Source organism: Agelaius tricolor, unplaced genomic scaffold, assembly GCF_023055355.1.
Source record: "Agelaius tricolor isolate 1412-34295 unplaced genomic scaffold, bAgeTri1.0.p SCAF_14, whole genome shotgun sequence".
NCBI lineage: Eukaryota > Metazoa > Chordata > Aves > Passeriformes > Icteridae > Agelaius > Agelaius tricolor.
Genome location: NW_027269274.1, coordinates 20,837,150 through 20,855,250, shown reverse-complemented (window position 1 = coordinate 20,855,250; position 18,101 = coordinate 20,837,150). Strand labels below are relative to the sequence as shown.

The 18,101-nt window shown below is 42.4% G+C and overlaps 1 protein-coding gene across 2 annotated transcripts in view; it reads left to right on the top strand.

Annotated features, from left to right (window-relative positions):
* The window catches only part of FAM120A (family with sequence similarity 120 member A), a 48,573-nt gene that overhangs the window by 24,137 nt on the left and 6,335 nt on the right, over window positions 1-18,101 (top strand). The window contains exons 9-16 of one of the 2 annotated variants that reach the window (XM_071440099.1): window positions 1,434-1,658; window positions 3,979-4,153; window positions 9,851-10,100; window positions 10,817-10,931; window positions 12,451-12,660; window positions 13,488-13,671; window positions 14,543-14,680; window positions 16,092-16,233. In XM_071440099.1, coding sequence (XP_071296200.1) covers window positions 1,434-1,658; window positions 3,979-4,153; window positions 9,851-10,100; window positions 10,817-10,931; window positions 12,451-12,660; window positions 13,488-13,671; window positions 14,543-14,680; window positions 16,092-16,233 — 1,439 coding nt within the window. The remainder of the gene's footprint in view (window positions 1-1,433; window positions 1,659-3,978; window positions 4,154-9,850; window positions 10,101-10,816; window positions 10,932-12,450; window positions 12,661-13,487; window positions 13,672-14,542; window positions 14,681-16,091; window positions 16,234-18,101) is intronic. The other variant, XM_071440100.1, reaches the window with a different exon arrangement.

Below are 18,101 nucleotides of genomic sequence, written 5' to 3'. Positions count from 1 at the left end.
AAACTTCCCGTGGTTCAGTATTGCTGACTTAGACTTGTTGGGGTAGTAGAAGACAGGGAAAAATTCTTTAACTTGACATAGATATATTTGATACTATAACACAGATTTTAAAAAGCTGTGATATAAAAGCATTTGTTATTAAGCATATTTTTTGAAAATGTTCTGGTTTACAGGTTTTAACCAATTCATCTATATATTTTCATTTTTATAACTCAAATGAAGCCTATATTACCAACTAAAATACAATCTTTCAGTAACACCCTCTTTGATTGTGTGATTAAAACATCATCTGAAAAGAAGGTTGCCCTTTGATATTTTGCTGTTTTGCTAGAGCCTGTTTTTACTACCTACACTTTTCTGTAGAAGACTTTTGGAGGTTGTGTGGGTTTTTTATTGTTTGATTTAGGTTTGAATTTTTCGTGGGTCTGAGTAGAACCACCTGAGTTTGTTTGGGCCTATTTTTTATGTTACATGTTCTGTGGGATTTCATGCTTTGGCCATTTCCATTTCAGCCTTGCTTTTCAAGTCTTAGGAAGCATGTGAACTTCTTTAGTGATATCATGAAAATACTCATACATGATGTATCATCAAGTGATGAAATTTTGCTCTCAAAAGTTTTTACTGTCACGATGATAATTGATAGGCATGAAGCTGACATGAACTCTTAAGCTAAAACCAGCTTTTGGTTTTGAAGACCAGGATTTTCAGGAATGAACTGCAAATTTTTTTGTTGTATCTGTGAGAAATCAACATAAAGATTGGAAGGTTTGCAGTATATTTTTATGCATCGTATTTTTCCCATAAGTTTATGAACTGCATTTCCAGAACTGGAATAGAATGCCACTTTAGTTTTCCAGTCAGAAAACTTCAGCATTTTCTCTTACAGTCTTCTCAGACAAAGAGCTTTTATGTTAAAAAAAAAACCCAAACAGCCAAAAAAACCAACAGCATTTACCAGGTTTTGAGTTTGGACACTATGTATTTTACATATTATTTAATTGAACCATGTAATTTCTCCTGTTTTGAGTGGAATTGCAAGCTAAGAAGGGCTATGTTTATGGAAGTCTAGATAAATTACAGGCTATGTGACTCTCAGTTAACACATGGAGTTGGGAGTCCATTAGTCCACTTCTGCATTAGGCAGTTAAAATTTTTAGAAAACAGTAATTTTTGCTGCTGTTAATAAGTTAAAAGCTTTATCCTAATGTTTATTTTCTTAGTAATTTTGTTCTACTAGCAAACAATGGCTGAAGGTTTCCTGAAAACCTTGCAGCCAGCTTTGGATAATATATTCTGCACACTGTGACAGTGTGATGTGAAGATGTACTGTTTTCATTAGGGGTGAGGGAGGAAGTTTGCTGTTTCTCTTGGTTGATCTCCTGTTATGTTTCTGGACACATCCAAAGGACTTTATTTTGTATGTTCTGTTACAGGCAGAAGGTTCCTCTAGTGCTTCTTCAGGAAGTCAGGCAGCTGATGTCAAAGGGAATCAAACCAGTAATCCACAAATCCCATGCCTGTTGTCTATGCCCACCAGAAACCACATGGATATTACCACCCCTCCATTACCTCCGGTAGCACCTGAAGTATTACGAGTGGCAGAGCACAGGCACAAGAAGGGGTTAATGTATCCCTACATCTTTCATGTCCTAACCAAGGTATGACATTTTAAAATGAGGTACTATGAGAAAATGATTCTGTGAAGATAATTGCCCTGGCATTTCTGGCTAGAGTGTCAGATTTTTACATCCTTTTTAATGCTCTAACTTCTGGTCACTTTTTAGTTGTTTGAACCTGTTACCCCTGTTTTCTAAGCACTGATATGGTATATTGTTCCAGTAAATATGAGATGGCTATAATTAGAAGTGTTTATTTACAAAATTAATTCTTTTTTCCCAACTGTTTGCAGTTATTTGTATGTATCTCTATGCACGGGTGTATATGTCTGTGTGCGTGTGTTTATGCGGAGTCCATTTCCATCTAAAAATTCCTGCATATGTGCTTTGGTGTCTGTGCCAAGTCTTCTCTATTTTCAGCGTTCAAAAGTACTGAGGTTGTTTTCTCTCCCAGTCTGATCCCTTCCATTACTGCTAGCTGGTCCCTAGAGAAACACAATAGCTCTAAGAAATCCCTTTTGTATCAGCAGCTAGCAAAATGGCACTGTCCCCATGCCTGTTAACTTTTATTCACCTTAAAAATCCTCTTCAGGACAATAAGGACCACAGACAGATCTGAAATCCATCAAACTAAAAGTTACTGCATCAGGGTTGAGGTTTGGATTTCCTATTTCCCATTTCTTTGTTTATACCATAGCTCGTGTTGCTGTCGTGTTCTTACACTTTTTTGTCAAAGACAAGTGAAGAAGAATCAAAAAGTCTGTGATGACCATTGATACCAGTTCTGTTTCACACTTTGCATAGCCAAATATTCTTAGCATGTTTAAATGCTACTTGATGTTTAATCACAGAATCATTTAGGTTAGAAAAGATCTTCAGGATCATTGAGTAAGATTATCTTGATCTTCAAGATAAACTGTTAACCCAGCACTGCTAAGGCCACCACTGAACCATGCCCCCACGTGCTGCATCTCCGTGGCTTTTAAATCCCTACATGGATGGGGACTCCACCGCTGCCACTTGAAGCTACTTCCTTTGTCCTGGAAGCAGAGCCTGACCACCGCTGGCTCCACTCTCCTGTCAGGGAGTTGTGCAGAGCAAGAAGGTCCCTCCCGAGGCTGAGCCCGTTCCCCAGCTCCATTTCCTTCTCTGGACACATTCCAGCCCCTCAAGCTCTTTCTTGTTGTGCGGGGCTCAAAACTGACCCCAGCATGTCCAGCACAGGGGATGGGCATTGCCCTGGCCCTGCTGCCACACCAGTGCTGAGCAGCCCAAGGTGCCCTGGTCCTTCTTACCCGCCTGGGCTCCTGTTCAGCCACTGCCACCAGCACCCCCAGGGCCTTTCCTGCTGGCTCTTTCCAGGCCCTCTGGCTCAGCCTGGAGCTGCAGGAAGTCTCTGTGACTCTAGTGCAGAACTCTTGAACCTTGTGGTGGAGTTATGGGGATTCTTTAGAAATGGACACATGTTCCAGGTTATGTTGCTGTTATTGGGAGAGACCTTTGACACATAACTTTACATCTAAGATAATGTTGTCCAGTTAAACCTGACAGTATCCTAATGTAACCACTTCAAGGTGTCACCTTCAGAATTCATTACTAGGATAGTTTAAATAGGGTTTTTTTTTTAAGAGAAAGTAGCACAATGGAGTGTTTTCTTGTCAGTGTTAAAAATAAAGGTTGATTTTTGGGGACAGTGCAGTCAGTTGTTTTCCAAGAATATCTTAACCTGTTTGGATGTGCAGTTATAGAAAACAGTGTTGCTGTTTTGAGAGAAAGTGTTGGAAGGTTCTTTCATGCTTTTTTTCTTAAAAGGTATAAAATGTTAAATTTTTACATACATGTAGAAACCTAGCCTTATTGTAGTAATTCAAACCTAGCCTTATTGTAGCAATTCCCAGGTAGGTGGTTTTTGTCCACGTGTGCTCATGCATTGTTTTTTACAGTGAGTCCCCAGTAGTGTTTCAAATCCTGCAGCAAAAAGTCAGACTGGTGTTTTTAGACAGCATGAATATTTTTTAAGATAACTGCCTGAAATCTAGATCAGCTTCAAATGTGCTTTGGCTGTCTAAAAGCACTTTGCTCTATTTCCGTGTGTGCTGTTTTTCCAAGTGCCTGTATTAAAAGAGCAATATTTAGTTAATCCTCACATGTCTAAGACAAATATGTGTGTGATGGAGAAGGGAAAGAGGAAAGCAACAGAACCTGGAGGAAATGAAGCAGGCTGGGCTAATCCTTCCCTGAGATCCACATTTGTCTTGACTAGCTTGATGTGTATTAGGGTTGGATTGGGTTGCTGTGCATACCTGAATGCTTCTTGTTCACTGTAACATGTCATATTTCTCTGCTTTCTTTCATGCCAAAGGGTGAAATCAAAATCGCCGTTTCTATAGAAGATGAAGCCAACAAAGACTTGCCTCCTGCTGCTCTTCTGTATAGGCCAGTGCGTCAGTATGTTTACGGAGTCCTGTTTAGTTTGGCAGAAAGCAGAAAGAAAACTGAAAGGCTTGCTTTTAGAAAGAACAGACTTCCACCAGAATGTACGTACTGCAGAACCCATGCTTTATTCCTCTTCCCTTTGCTGTAGTTTCAGAGCCACTTGTACCATGATGTGAATGGAAATTGTTGCTAAGATCCTGTCAAGATAGCTGAAGCCAGAGGAATTTCATGCCTGTTGGATGCTGTGGATAAGAGAAAAAGATGTTGCTAATTTGAAATTTTATTTCCTATCATAGTTTAAGAGCTATAATTGTTGCTATTTCTAAGCAAGCTCTGAAGCTTGGTTTTGAACCTCTGCTTAAGCTGCTGCCAGACCTGCAGTGAGTGATGTCAGCTTGTGATGTCATTTCTCTGTATGGCAGAACTGGATTTTAGCAAACTTCTATTCTCTGCACACATACAAATCTGCCTGCTTTTTTCAAAAATCAGAGGTGCATGGGTTAACTTGCCCTGGCTTCCCGAATGTGTCCCTGAAGGTACCTCAGGGAAATTTGCAAGTATCACGTGTCCTTCAGGTATTGGCATATAAAAACCCAGTTTAATAAAACGCCACAGAAATCAGGGTGTAATGTAACCAAAGGTAGCCCTGGGTGGGGACAGACTAGACTTTTGCAAACAGCCTTGTCAAAAGATCCTTTGATTTGTTCAGAGATACGGATGTTAATCTTCTCATTAATCTGAAAGTTGTCTTTTTAAGTCTTCAGTTTCCAGGAATTACTGTCATTTCAGTCCTCGTTCTAGAGTGTTTTTGTTATAATGAATGCATACAAGGAAATGACTGAACTTTGCAGTAGCAGCTTATAAAGGTTACAGGAATGCTGAAGCATTCAGTGCAAGGCAGCAGCAGCACAAGTATTTAAATGTGGGAGTCTCCTGTCACTATGGTAAATTAAAGAATGAGATATTCAGAATGTATGAAATCATCATTCACAGGCTTCATGTGTAAAAGGATAAAAATAACTATCAGTTGTAAACTTTATGTTCATTCCCTTCCCTCTGCTCTTTCCATTTGTGATTGTGAATGTTTTTGTACGTTTGTAGTGAAGATGGTAATCTCCCACTGATGTTTGAAAAGCTGTTTATCTTTGCCAGTTAACTTTGTGGGAATCAGTATTTGCAATTACAGTATTTAGTATTACTGCTTGAATAATACCTCAGCACACCTACTCACAAACTTCTTACTTCTTAAGACTCACACAACATGGTGATATTTTTGGTTGCGAGGTCATTTCAGGATTAAAACAGTGAATAGAATGATTAAAACTCTATTCCAGCCCACTAGATTTTATTTGCAGTCATCATGTATCCTCATGAGAGTTCTGTCCTGAAAAGCGTACTACAGCTGTCTTTTGGTGAAGTGGCTGAGTGCTGGAGGTGTGCTGGAGGTCTGCTTCGGGTTAATCTCATAAACCTAGAATGTTCTCTGTAGGCTACTGGGGAAGCCTGTATAATCTCTATTTTCTCTCCATTTATCCTGTTTTCCAGAGTTTACCTCTGGAGGGTAAGCACACTGCTGCTGACTTAGTTTAGTTACAAGAGCTCTGGCAAATCTTGCTGCAGGATGCATTCAGCTACTGACCTACTTCTAGCTTAGGACTGACCAAGCTCTTAAAAAAGCAGAAGCCAATTTGAACGTATGCCCAAAAGTTCCTTGCTTTGCTGCAAAGCTGGCAGTGCCGGTAAAGATGGATTTGGGCTGCTGTGCAGGTGTGGGGTGTGAAAGGGCTCTGGTGCAGGAATGCCTTTATTTTGGTTGGCTCTCTTACAAGGCTTGGGCAGTCTGTGCAAGACATGAGGAGAGAACAGTGTCTGAAGCACTGATTAGCCCTCTCTAACTTTTTTGAGCACCCGGGCTATAACGAACTGGTGATGCTCATTTGCTATAACGAACTGGTGATGCTCATTCTCCTCCAGTGTCTAAATTATTTTGCTGCTCTCAGAAATGAGTATGTTATGAAATGCAGTAATGAAGACAATTAAAAGAAAATCTAGGAATTAAGATATGTTAAGAGAATCAATAAATCAGTTTCTGAAGAAATGTAAATGATCCTTAAGATTTATGTAGAGAGGTAATGAATATTAATATCTAAAATCTTGTCATCTTTGTTGTACAAACCAAACACTGGCAACTTAATAATAGTTCCTGAATAATTGGCAAGGATATTATACATGAGGGTTATGGGAAGCTGGGAAAAATGCATAATAAACTGACACATCAGGATTACTACTAAATATATAGATGGCAAGATAATGGATCTATCATGAAATGGATGGCTTCTTGACTTTTAAATCATTATTTTTTGTTTGAAGTTTAAAAGCCAATAAGAAACAACAGAAGCAGCAGTCGGTGGGGTTCTTCAGTGATCATTGTCTGCTAAGTGATGCCTTTACTGTACATGGCCTCATCTCTGCTCTCAGAGGACAGGAGATGCTGGGTCACAGTGCCTAATTGTGTTTGGCTGCCAAGGGCACGTGCTGACCGTGCTGCCCTTCCCTCACAGGGGGTGGAAACCAAGGGTCTCCCTTGCTCTGCTTGTCAAGCCCTGAACCAGGTTATTTCAGTGTCCCGATAAATACATGTGTGTAGTGAAACCATCTGCTCTTTCTGCTCAGTGGCAAAAGGCACGCTTGCACAAGCTGGCAGAGCTCCTGGTTGGATCCCAAGGTTTGTTCCTTTAAGCCCAGCCCCAGGTGACCTGCTGTTCCCATCACGGATGTACTCAGCCGGCACCGGCCCTGCCAAGAGGAAAGCCGTGTCTCTTGGGCAGTAGCCCTCATGCAAAATCAAGTGTGCTGAGCTCAAGCTGTGCTGTCAGGAAGGATTGTAAGGTTAAAAATCATAGTAAATGAATAAGACCAGAACCTGGAGCTGTGCTTGGCAACCAGAGCTCAGCTATGGCTGGTGCCTTCAGAGTCTGTAATGGCACTCAGGTGTTCATTAAGCAGGTTACTGTTGTGCAGATTGATGCTGACCCTCTTTGCTTGGATTAGCCTCAGCATGTCATGAGGTCACTGTTGAAAGCAGAGGTCCATAGATTGTGTGGTGCCTTAGGCCTCAGTGAGCATTCAAATGTGCTGATGAGCAGTAGGATGAGGTTTGGTATGAAAACAGTGTAATATACACCATGGTAATGGGGCTGAATGTGCTGATCCTAGTAGTAGTCTATGTAGTTTTCAGGGCAGGCACTGCTAATTTCTCAGTGGAAGTCTCCATACGTGATTCTGTCAGCTGAGGATGCAGGGAGTTGGGGAGCAGTCTCAGTGGAGATTTTTCAAAAGTTTAAGAAATGCCCTGGAAAAATTAGTGGATATGGACAAGTACTGGATCCATCTGCTAGGTTAAATGCTAATTTTTGGTGGACAGTGCTAGAGTTGCTTGTTAGTGGATTGAGGCTGCAATTTCTCATCCCCATCACTCAGAGAGGAAACTCTATTCCAGCCCACTAGATTGACCTTCGTGTTAAACCTTTCCACAAGAAGCATGGTTACCTGCACCCAGCTCTGGGTCCTCAGCACAGGGCATGGATCTGCAGGAGTAAGTCCAGAGAAGGCTATGAAGGTGTTCTGAGGGCTGGAACACTTATGCTGTGGAGACACTCTGGGAGGACTCTTTAGCCTGGAGAAGACAAGGCTTCAAGGAGAATTGGAGCCCTTTCCAGTACTTAAAGGGACTCCAAGAGAGCTGCCGGTGGACTTTGGACAAGGGCCTGGAGTGGCAGGACAAGGGGAATTGCTTCCTGAGGGCAATTATGGAATATCGGGAAGAAATTCTTCCTTGTGAGAGTGGTGAGGCCCCAGAACAGGTCATCCTGCCACAGTGGGGGATGGAACAAGGTGGGCTTTAAGGTCTGTTCCCACTCTAGCCATTCTAGCGATCTTGTATATTATTTAACACAACACAGAAGGCAGTGTGCATCTCTAGTGTAACCTTTGTAGCATGTGGCTGAATAAAAGGCTGAGGTATTCTTCCTGTGACCTTCATGTCACAGGGCCATGGAAGTTTTCATCCACAGATTAAAAGCTTTGAACCGTATTTGAATGTTGAAACATAAGGTAGAAAACATAGACATAAAACATTCCGTTCTTATAAGCTTAAGAAGTGTGTTCAGTGTAAGTGAAAGAAACACTGGGAAAACACTGGTGGTGTGTACAGCTTTGCTTCTCATATCTAAAGCAATTACAGAACAGTTTGAAAGCAGACAAAAAAGACATACTTTTATTTGTGTTTGCTGTTCTGGGCCTAAGCAAGCAGAGAAACCAGGGGGATGAGCCATGCACTAGGGCAGGATAGCTCTGCGGGCTGTTAGAGCCCATCTTTAGAGTGTGGTGGTGTATAAAACCTGGAAGCAACCAAAATAGAACATGATTTTATAGTGAGGCGACCAACTAAATATATCAGTGTTTATTTGCGTTGCTGTGCGTGATCTTGTAAAACTGCCCTGAGCTCTGTAAAGAGTAACTGTAATGCTAGGCTGGGTTTATTCACGAAAATCAGGAGAGCTTTTTGGGGTGTTCTGGAGCTTTGCTCTGTAATCCTGACCATCACCTCTGCTGTGGTTTGCCTGCCCTTGGCTATAGAATCATACATTAGGTTGCTGCCCCATTGCTTTGTAGCCATCAGGCCTGTGCTGGCACCAGTGGGATGTGTTCCCCAGGCTGTATCCAGTGGATTTCCAGCAGAATGAGCAGGTCTAGGCTCCCTCAGGGATTCCCCCTGGGCTGTAACCTGAACCTGCACTACTAACAAGTTCCTTGAACCTTTCCACACTGCATAACTGGCTCAGAGTTGGAGGGGTGCAGGCACACTGTGAACTGTGTCAGGCTCGGGTTGCTTCAAGGCCAAAGGTATAGTGTCTCAGCCTTGACTTGAACTTGTGTTCTATTCTGGTTGTCTTCAAATAGAAGAATGGAGATGATTTAGTAGCAATGTAGAGTGAGTGTCTTCGTGCTGATGCAGATGAGAGGGAGATTAGGCACAAAACCACTAACCTCTTCATAGAAAGCAGTGCAATAAATGGGAAGGCTTAATATAAAGTAATGTTTTGTAAAACGTTTAGGGAGAACTCCACACTTGCCTATATTTGAGATCTCGTTCCATTGCGGTAGCTGAACAGCTGCAGACAAGTATAATAATACCAGGTTTAAATAGGATTCAAATAAAATCACTAGGATCATATTGTTCTTAAAAGACCACCTCTGGAATAGGTTTCTGATCATACACAAGTATTGTCAAATGTGACAGTATGATCACACACAGATATGACAGAGATATTTAAGGAGAAAATTGCACTTTTAAGTTAAAATCACAGAATGGTTTAGATTGGAAGGGACCTTAAGCACCATCCATTTCCAATCCTGCTCTGGGCAGGAACACATTCCAGGAGACCAGGTTTCTTCAAGCCCTGTCCACCCTGGCATTGAACACTTCCAGGGGAAATTGTGCTGTTTGTTTTAGAAAAATGTGTGTATTCCCTCTATGTTGTATATTCATTTGAAGATATTAGCATGCCATTCCTAGTGTATGCATGTCTGTATATACCTAATTTGTAAGTGATCACAATTAAAAGCATTTCATGCAGGGTTTAAATTACCCGTTTGGCAGTGTAATCCAGCACACTGCTGCAGTGTCAAAGTGATACTTTTTCAATCAAAATCTCTTGCATGTGAAGTTTGAAATAAATGCTGGAATATGAAATACTAAGTCAGGCTGATTTCTTTCTGCTGTTGCCATTCTGCAGTTTCACCGGTGATAATTAAGGAATGGGCTGCTTACAAAGGCAAATCTCCTCAGACCCCTGAGCTGGTGGAAGCCCTCGCCTTCAGGGAGTGGACCTGCCCAAACCTGAAGAAGCTGTGGCTGGGCAAAGCTGTGGAAGACAAGAACCGACGTATGAGGGCATTCCTGGCCTGTATGCGATCAGACACACCAGCAATGCTCAACCCAACTAATGTGCCCACTCATCTTATGGTGCTCTGCTGTGTGCTGAGGTTAGTGTCACCTCCAGGGGCATCAGAACCCAGGAAAGGTTTTACTCTGGGATCTCTAGAAAGTGCTAATTCATATTTGCAGCCTCACTGGGAGAGGGGGTTTGATTGTAGAAAAGCATGTGTGTAGTTCTTTTTCAGTCTCTAAAGGATTGAGGGGAAGATAAAAAAGGTCTTGTGTTGCAAAGAGGTTTTATCATTTGAATTAGTTTTACCTTAGTGTATTCAAGACTTCAGCTCAGTAAAAATAAACAACTTTTGGGGCCTCAGAGGGTTCTGTGGGTAAAGTTGCACAACAAAAGCTTCCAGATTTCCAAAGAAAAAGTCCTAAGTTCCAAAATCCTGAACTATTTAATTTTCACATTGAAAATTGACAGAGGAATTGGGAGATGCTTACATTTGGGGTAATTATTTAAGACAATTACCTTATCATTCTTTCAGAATCCAAGGTAAGCATCTTAAACATGGTAAAATTTAAGCCATTTTCGAGAATGATAAATGTAAATTTGTCTTTGGTTCTATTGAACTTCATCTTGCCTTTTGAGCACTAAAACACTTTTCTCCTTATAGGCTACTTGGTATGCAAAAAAAGTGGTATCTTAAAGCTCCCCTTTTCACTGGCACAGCATGTTTCTCTCCTGTCCCATGTCCCTATGTACCCTGGTGGTTTCTGCCCTAGCCGTTCCGAAGGCACTGACGAGGCCGTGCTTCCCTCGCAGGTATATGGTACAGTGGCCGGGGGTGCGCATTCTGCGCCGCCAGGAACTCGATGCTTTCCTTGCCCAAGCATTGTCTCCAAAGCTCTATGAACCTGACCAGCTTCAGGAACTCAAGGTAATTCTTAACTAGGACTTCGATAATTTAAGAGATTTGTTTCCAGCTGATACAGGAATTAACTGTAGTGGCTGATCTGTATTTGCCTCACTAAAAGCCTGTACTTTGCAAAATATTAGTCATAGTGGCCTGAAGTGTTGCAGAGATGGCTGTAATGGTCTGCAATGTCCGTTTTCCAAACAACACAATAAATCAAAATCACAGTCTGGGTTGGGTTGGGAGAGACTTTAAATAAGGCCCATCTCATTCCACTCCCTGACATGGTCAGGGACACCTTCCACTATCCCAAGTTGCTCCAAGCCCCATCTGACCTGGCCTGGAACACTTCCAGGGATGTTTAGCCCACAGCCTAAATGACATCTAGGGGTATAGGTTTTGGCAAAGGTATCTATTGTAGAGTCATCAAAGTCTCAAACTCCTCTGTGAAAATCACTGTTCTTAGAGACCTAAGAAAGGAACTCCCAGAGAAAATATTCTTGCCATTCCAACACAAACCAAAAGGCCACTAATAGCAGATAATGTTTTGGTTTAGTAGTATTTTTTTTTAATTTTTCAATCATACATAAAGTAATGTGGATTACTTCCATAAGATATGTTGGTTAGCTGGAAGATGCAGTAATTCCCTCAGGGTTGTTACTGTCTTCACAGGAAGCAGTTTGTGAAGTCAGACATAAAGAGCAGTTGAATTTGGTTGAACCCAGCCATGTATCTGCAAAATGAGCAGGAGAGTCTTTGGGCTCTTAAAGGTTGCTTATGCATAAGGAAGGTGGTAATGGAGTTTAATTTTAAAATTTAATACCAAGGTCTTGAAAATGTTCCCAAGCAAGGGCTGATATTTTGAGAAGTATTTCAGAGAACACCAATAGTGATATTTTCTTATGCTGGAGCTAAAAATACACTTGCGGCAAGCAAATCCTTTTTGCTTTGACCACTACCTATTATTCACTGTTTAGTTCTACCTTAGTGTCCCTATTCTACATCCTAAATAAAGCTGCTGTGTGCATACACACTACTTTGTTATTAAGATATCTTAAAGTGTTCTTAAAGCAAAATCTTGAATCAAACTAATAGAAAATCCATTATAAAGGAATTGAGAAAGAAATGTGTTACATGGGAAGAAAAATGGAATTTTGCATTGAGCTCATTCCTGAGATGTTCTGCCACACATCTAAGAAGCATTTAATTATTTGGAATAAAATTTTGAATGAAGTTTTCTAGTGTTAATTTCCTGTAAATGTCTTTAGAAATAGTTTCCTGCACTTTGTGTTGAGAAATTAGGGGTTTGTGTTTATCTCTGGTCTCCAGAGCAGGTGGATGGGACCACAGCTTTTCTGAAGATGGCAGCTCTGCATGCCCAAGTGTGAGGTTCTGGTGCATTCTTCTGCTCAAACCTCTGAAAGTCTGGATGACCTTTTAAAATCCCTCTGTTTGCAAGAGTTTTGAAAAGAATGTAACTATTGGAATAACTTTGAATTATATCTCACTGCGATCTTACTGTATTTACTCTGGTTTTAAACAGATTGAGAATCTGGATCCCCGTGGAATCCAACTGTCTGCTCTCTTTATGAGTGGTGTGGACATGGCTCTTTTTGCCAACGACGCCTGCGGACAGCCGATTCCATGGGAGCATTGCTGTCCCTGGATGTATTTTGATGGGAAATTATTCCAGACCAAGCTCATCAAAGCAAGCCGGGAGAAAGTTCCGCTCATCGACCTCTGTGATGGTCAGGTGTGTAGTTGGCAGGGTGATGGAGTGTCCCATGTGTCCACAAGGGTTCCATGGCCTGGCTTGTCATTTACCACACGTGTCACCTCTGCTTTAAAAGGCAAATATGAGGGGAATGGCTAATGGGTGGGTTTCTCTGTTTAGTTCCTTATTTCTTGATGAGTAGGGTGGCATTTGGGTAGATTTGGAAGAAGAGGCATCAAGTTGAATTCGATTTTTTTTTCTCTCTGAAAATGCAAACACTGATTTGATGAATGGCCAAGTTGGAAACTCTGCTCATTTGTTCAAGTCCCACCTTTTTGGGTCAGACTGTCGAAAAGATTAAACTGCACTGGGTTTGTGAAAGAAAATTGGTGTTTTGTAACTGACTTAACAGATTGTAAAGTCATTCCTGGGGTCCTCAGCTCAAAATCTTTTCACGTTTCTTACAATCATCTTAAAATATGAACAAAGGCCTTTTTTGTTTTATCCAAATCATGCGAAGTTACTATCCACCTGTAAAACCAGGAAACTGATAAAACAGTTTACTGAATAACCCAAACTTTTTGAAAGATACGAAATTGTATCCCTTCTTTTTTTGTGAATTGAGGGAAGGTGATCCCAAGTTTGCTATTGATGGTGGCTGTGGTCCCTTCTCAGGGTTATAACCCTCCAGGCATGTTTCAGCCTGTATGCACAGACTCTGGGTTGCAGTCCAGGTGTAGGATGAGGATTCTCTCTCTACTTCTGTATTATTTTGGGTTTTCCTTTGAATTTGTTGTGTAAATGTAGCTTTATACAATTGAAATGAGAATTTTAATGTCCCTCTGTGACCTTCTCTTTATTCCTAGGCTGAGCAGGCAGCCAAGGTTGAAAAGATGCGTCAGAGCATCCTAGAAGGATTAAATTTCTCCAGGCAGAACCATCCTCTCCCTTTCCCACCTCCACCTGCCATGCCTTTCTATCCAGCTTCTATGTATCCTCGACACTTTGGGCCAGTCCCACCACCTCAGGGCAGGGGGAGAGGCTTTGCTGGTAAGTGATGGGACAGCGGTGCCACACATTACCTTACCTTGCACATTCCCAAAACTACCAACTCTGGTCAATTTCATAGGGAAAATACAGAAAAGCAAGTGGTCGGCTTGTGTTGGCATGTGCCTGCCACTGTATTTTGGGGTTGCTTTTATTAGCCCAGTGATATGGAATGTGCTGTATTGCTACATATTTTCATCAGGATTTTAGTAACTGTGCCAGATCAAAATATTTTTACTGTTACTATAGAAGTAGAAAAAAGAGGAATAGATTGACACTGGGTGGTATGAAAAAACTTTGATTTGCACAGTAAATTGGTTCAAAACATTTATAAATTATCAGACACAATTTAACTGTCAGGGCTAAAGACAACCTTTCCCCCTCCCCACTCCTCTGTGTTTTGCTGCAGTCATATAACTATTGGCACCCTCAAGTGTAAATACTGACATAAACATTGCAGGCTGTTCCTAGAATTGCTCACTACCTCAAAATCGCTCTGTACCAAGGCCCAGAGGTGTACAGATACTGGCCACAGGCATTTCAGGGGTGCCATGACTGTAGCTACCAATGCTCACTGCCAAAAAATTGTCACAGGCCTTTACAATGCCATAGAGGTTGGGATCCCATTCCAAGCCCCAGGGCCTGCCCTTTGGCTCAGAGGCTCCCTGCTAGCTGAGACAGCAGGATACCTTTGGCCAGGGCTCCCTCGGCAGTGATGCAGTATCGCCTACAGGAGCCCGGCCCGCGGGAGCGCAGTCCTCCCGCCTGGCTCTGGAAGGGTGGAAGGAGGCAGCAACCTCTCTGCTGGGGCTTTCCCAGTTGCCTGGCCCCCTCACAGCTTTTCCCCTGTCTTTCTTTACCCTGGGTCTAACAGGAGTCTATGGCTTTGGAGGCCCTTATGGGGAAACAGTAGCCACAGGCACTTACCGGGCCTTCCGGGTGGCGGCAGCGGCAGGACACTCCGGAGCCTTCTCTGGCAATGACAGCAACAGGACTAGCAAGTTTCAGGGCGGTAATTATACCCAAACCCCTTTTCTTAGAGCTTCTGGCAACAGCTTCCTCCACTGTACGGGTTGGTCTGAGGCTTTCCTACTGACTCCCTGTCTCCTTAACTGTCTCAGCTTCCCTCTCTAGAGCCTGCCCGGCTGCTGTCCGCTCTGCTCCCATCCCTGCCGCAAGCCCCCAGCGCCAGCCTCCTCATGCCAGAAACCTCTTCCAAACACAGGAGAGCCCAAAACCCAGCAGGCAGCCTGTCTCCTGTGCTCCCGCTGGCGAAGAGGGCATCTGTAACCCACTGGCCTCTGTATTAACAGGGATTTTCCAAAATCTGGGGACAGTTGAGCTTCTTGCAAAGACCTAGCATAGAAATTACTGTCTTTGGTATTACTGCTGAGCCCTTCTTTGCTGGCATCAGTGCTGGTGTGGACACAGGATTGGGATTTACTTCCCTACCTGTGTGCCTATTGCTTACTTCCTGTATGTGAGATGATGGAAGCTTGTTGAGGGTAAATTTTTCCCACATATTTAGCTGTTGTTTGTGGCCTCTGAGCTTCTATTTTAAGAGCAAACATACCTCTAGTGCTTCCTGTGTGGATAACTCTGGCCCTGCAAACCATCTGCATTTGGAGCTGAAGGACTTGCACAGGGAAGTAGGAACCTTCTGGATGTAAGCGGTAGTGTAGTTCCCAGCTTATAGCATTTGGAGACTAATGGCTGCATAAATGCTGTGGTTTGTAACCCTTTTGGTGCTGATGGTCTTACCAGTAACATCTTGCTCAGTTCACATACCTGGATTTCTTGAAATACGTGTTATGCCCCAGAGCTGATTTAGTATAAAGACATGAGCAACTTGAACAGAAGCTGTAGTTGCATCTTAGACAACTGTAACTTTAGCTGCCTTCTTTGAGGGGAAATGATAAACACACCTTTTAAACCAGATCTGTTTGAATGCTACATTTTTATAGCAACTTAGTCTTAGTACAGCTTATCCAGCCTAGTAAGTTCTTTATTGCCAATATAATCTGTGTGATCTATGCTGATACTTGCTGTTGGCTAAAAAGTGCCTTGAACCTGCAAGAATTCCTTCTTCTTCAAGAATGCAGGAAAAAAAGCAGTCTTCAGCCAGCTTGTAAAACTCCCCTGGTTTCTTGAGGCCTATCTCAAGTATATTTTCAATTACTGAAACTGAAGCATTCATGTCAGATAATTTTTCTTTTCAGAGTTCACATCTATTTTTAAAAAGGGGTGGAGGAAACAGGCTCTTGGAGTTCTAACACTTCTGGAATACTGCAAAATGAGCAGTAACCTCACAGTATCCCTAGAGGAAATGGGGTGGTGAAATCTGGGCAAACCAGCTTTCCATTCTTTGGAACTTTACTGTGATGATTATGAAGATCAAAGTTTGGTTTTGCTTTTATGTGCAGGAGTCCAACCTATTCCTTCTCAGGGAGGGAAACTTGAAATTGCCGGCACTGTAGTCGGCCATTGGGCTGGAAGCAGACGTGGACGAGGGGGTAGAGGGCCATTTCCTCTGCAGGTGGTGTCCGTGGGAGGACCAGCCAGAGGGTAAGTGCCAGCCTGGGAATGTGCTGCTCACGTGGGATTGAATGACTGGGGAAGCAAGGAAAACAGAAGTTGGAAGCAGTAGAGATTCCATATGACACACTTCAGGACACATAGGGTGAATTATACCCACTGAATATTCAAGGAAAACATTGGCATTCATTTTAAGATGCTTTTCACCAGTTATTTGTATAGGTATAAGCATTTTTATGTGCAAATAAAATTCATACTAATCTGAAATATATATATACACACACAAACACAGAGGTTGCTTTTGAGTGAGGAAATTACTTTGGGACTTTTCCATGAAACCAGTAGATGCATTACATTAAACACCTTTCTTTTTTGTGGAAGGACATTTATCAAGAAGCATGATAACAGTTTTAATAACTACATTATGTAATCCTGTGAAGCAGAAAACACTTGAAGGACATTTCTGAGTTTAATAGTTCTCTGTTACAGTCATGATGGAAGTGTGCTTAAAAGAATATTAATTTCTTCAGCTCTTCCACTTCATTTCACTACAGCTGAAGTTATGGGTGCACAACATGTCTGAAAAGCAAGTACTTTATTACAAAAATATCTAGTTTGTTACTTTTAAGATGGTATTTTTTCCATAGGCTTGCTGGTTCTGTGCCTTAGAACTCTCTTTATCTTTCATTAAGGTTGTGTCTATTACAGGAGACAATCCTAAAGTACTGTGTATTTTGTCTGTCTGTATTAGGAGTGCAGTAAAGCTGATGGATTTATTGCCACCTTGAGCTAGGGAGCAGCAGTGTGAAAGACTGCATGAATTTCATCTCTCTGTTAATTTACTCCAGTGTGCACTATGAAGCTTCATGCTGGAGTCAGCCAGAGCTGTTGGAATGCATGTCATGTTGGGCTGAGTGAAGAGCTGGGTTAATCTGAAGCCCTGGGAGAATTTGGAGCTGCTGTGGGGACGGGGAGAGGCAGGAGCTGTGGGAACAAATCTGAGCAGGTTCAGTGGCTGCAGAACTGATCTTTTAAGGGGACCTCATTTAGCTAGGACTGCCCAGTTGTCAAGAATGAGATCCAGCTGCCAAAACAGAAGCATTGAGTGTTGTTTTAGGTGTTTCAGACAACTGTCACGTGCCTGGGTGGGTGTGGGGGCAGGTTTGGGAGCCCTGCACTGATCCAGAGCAGCATCTGGAGAGAGTGGGAGTGAGCAAAGGTGTGGAGTAATGAGGTTTGCTTGGGTACCAAGGGACAAAATAACCTTTTTCACCACTGAAGTGAGGTTCTTGGATGATCATCAGTTCTGTTTTTCATGAGGATACATGAACAGAAGCTGGTTGCTTCTCCCAGTGATCTGCACTGTGTGTGGGGAGGTGATGGCTGGTGTCCTGCCAAAGCCAGGGTCTGTGGGCAGCCTGGGGCTCAGAGCTCAGTTACATCCATACAGGACAGCAGTTCCTCCATCTCCTGAAGGGGGGAATACCTGAATTCACACAGAACATCAGTAGCCAGGAACTGAGAACCCTCCTTGTCTGGGAAGTGAACAGATCACTGAAAGGGTATTGCTGCTCCTGCCAGTACCTTTATGACAGAGAAATATGATTTTTCAGTAGTAGATTTCAATTTGTTATAAAATGCCTGAAGTTTCTTTGTGTTGGAGGTACTGTCTTAAGGCAGTATGGTTTGGTGCAGATTGTCACCCCAAAGAGACAGGAAAAGTGTCAATGCCAGATCTTCTTCTCTCCATCAGATAAGCACTGACAGGGCATTGGTCACATGTAGAGTTACTAGAATAGGCCAGAGGGAAAATGACTGCAGGCAGCTTACCTGTTTGTTGGTCAGTTGATACTAAAGTAGAACCAATAGGAAAACATGATCATGTTAAGGGTTCTGCC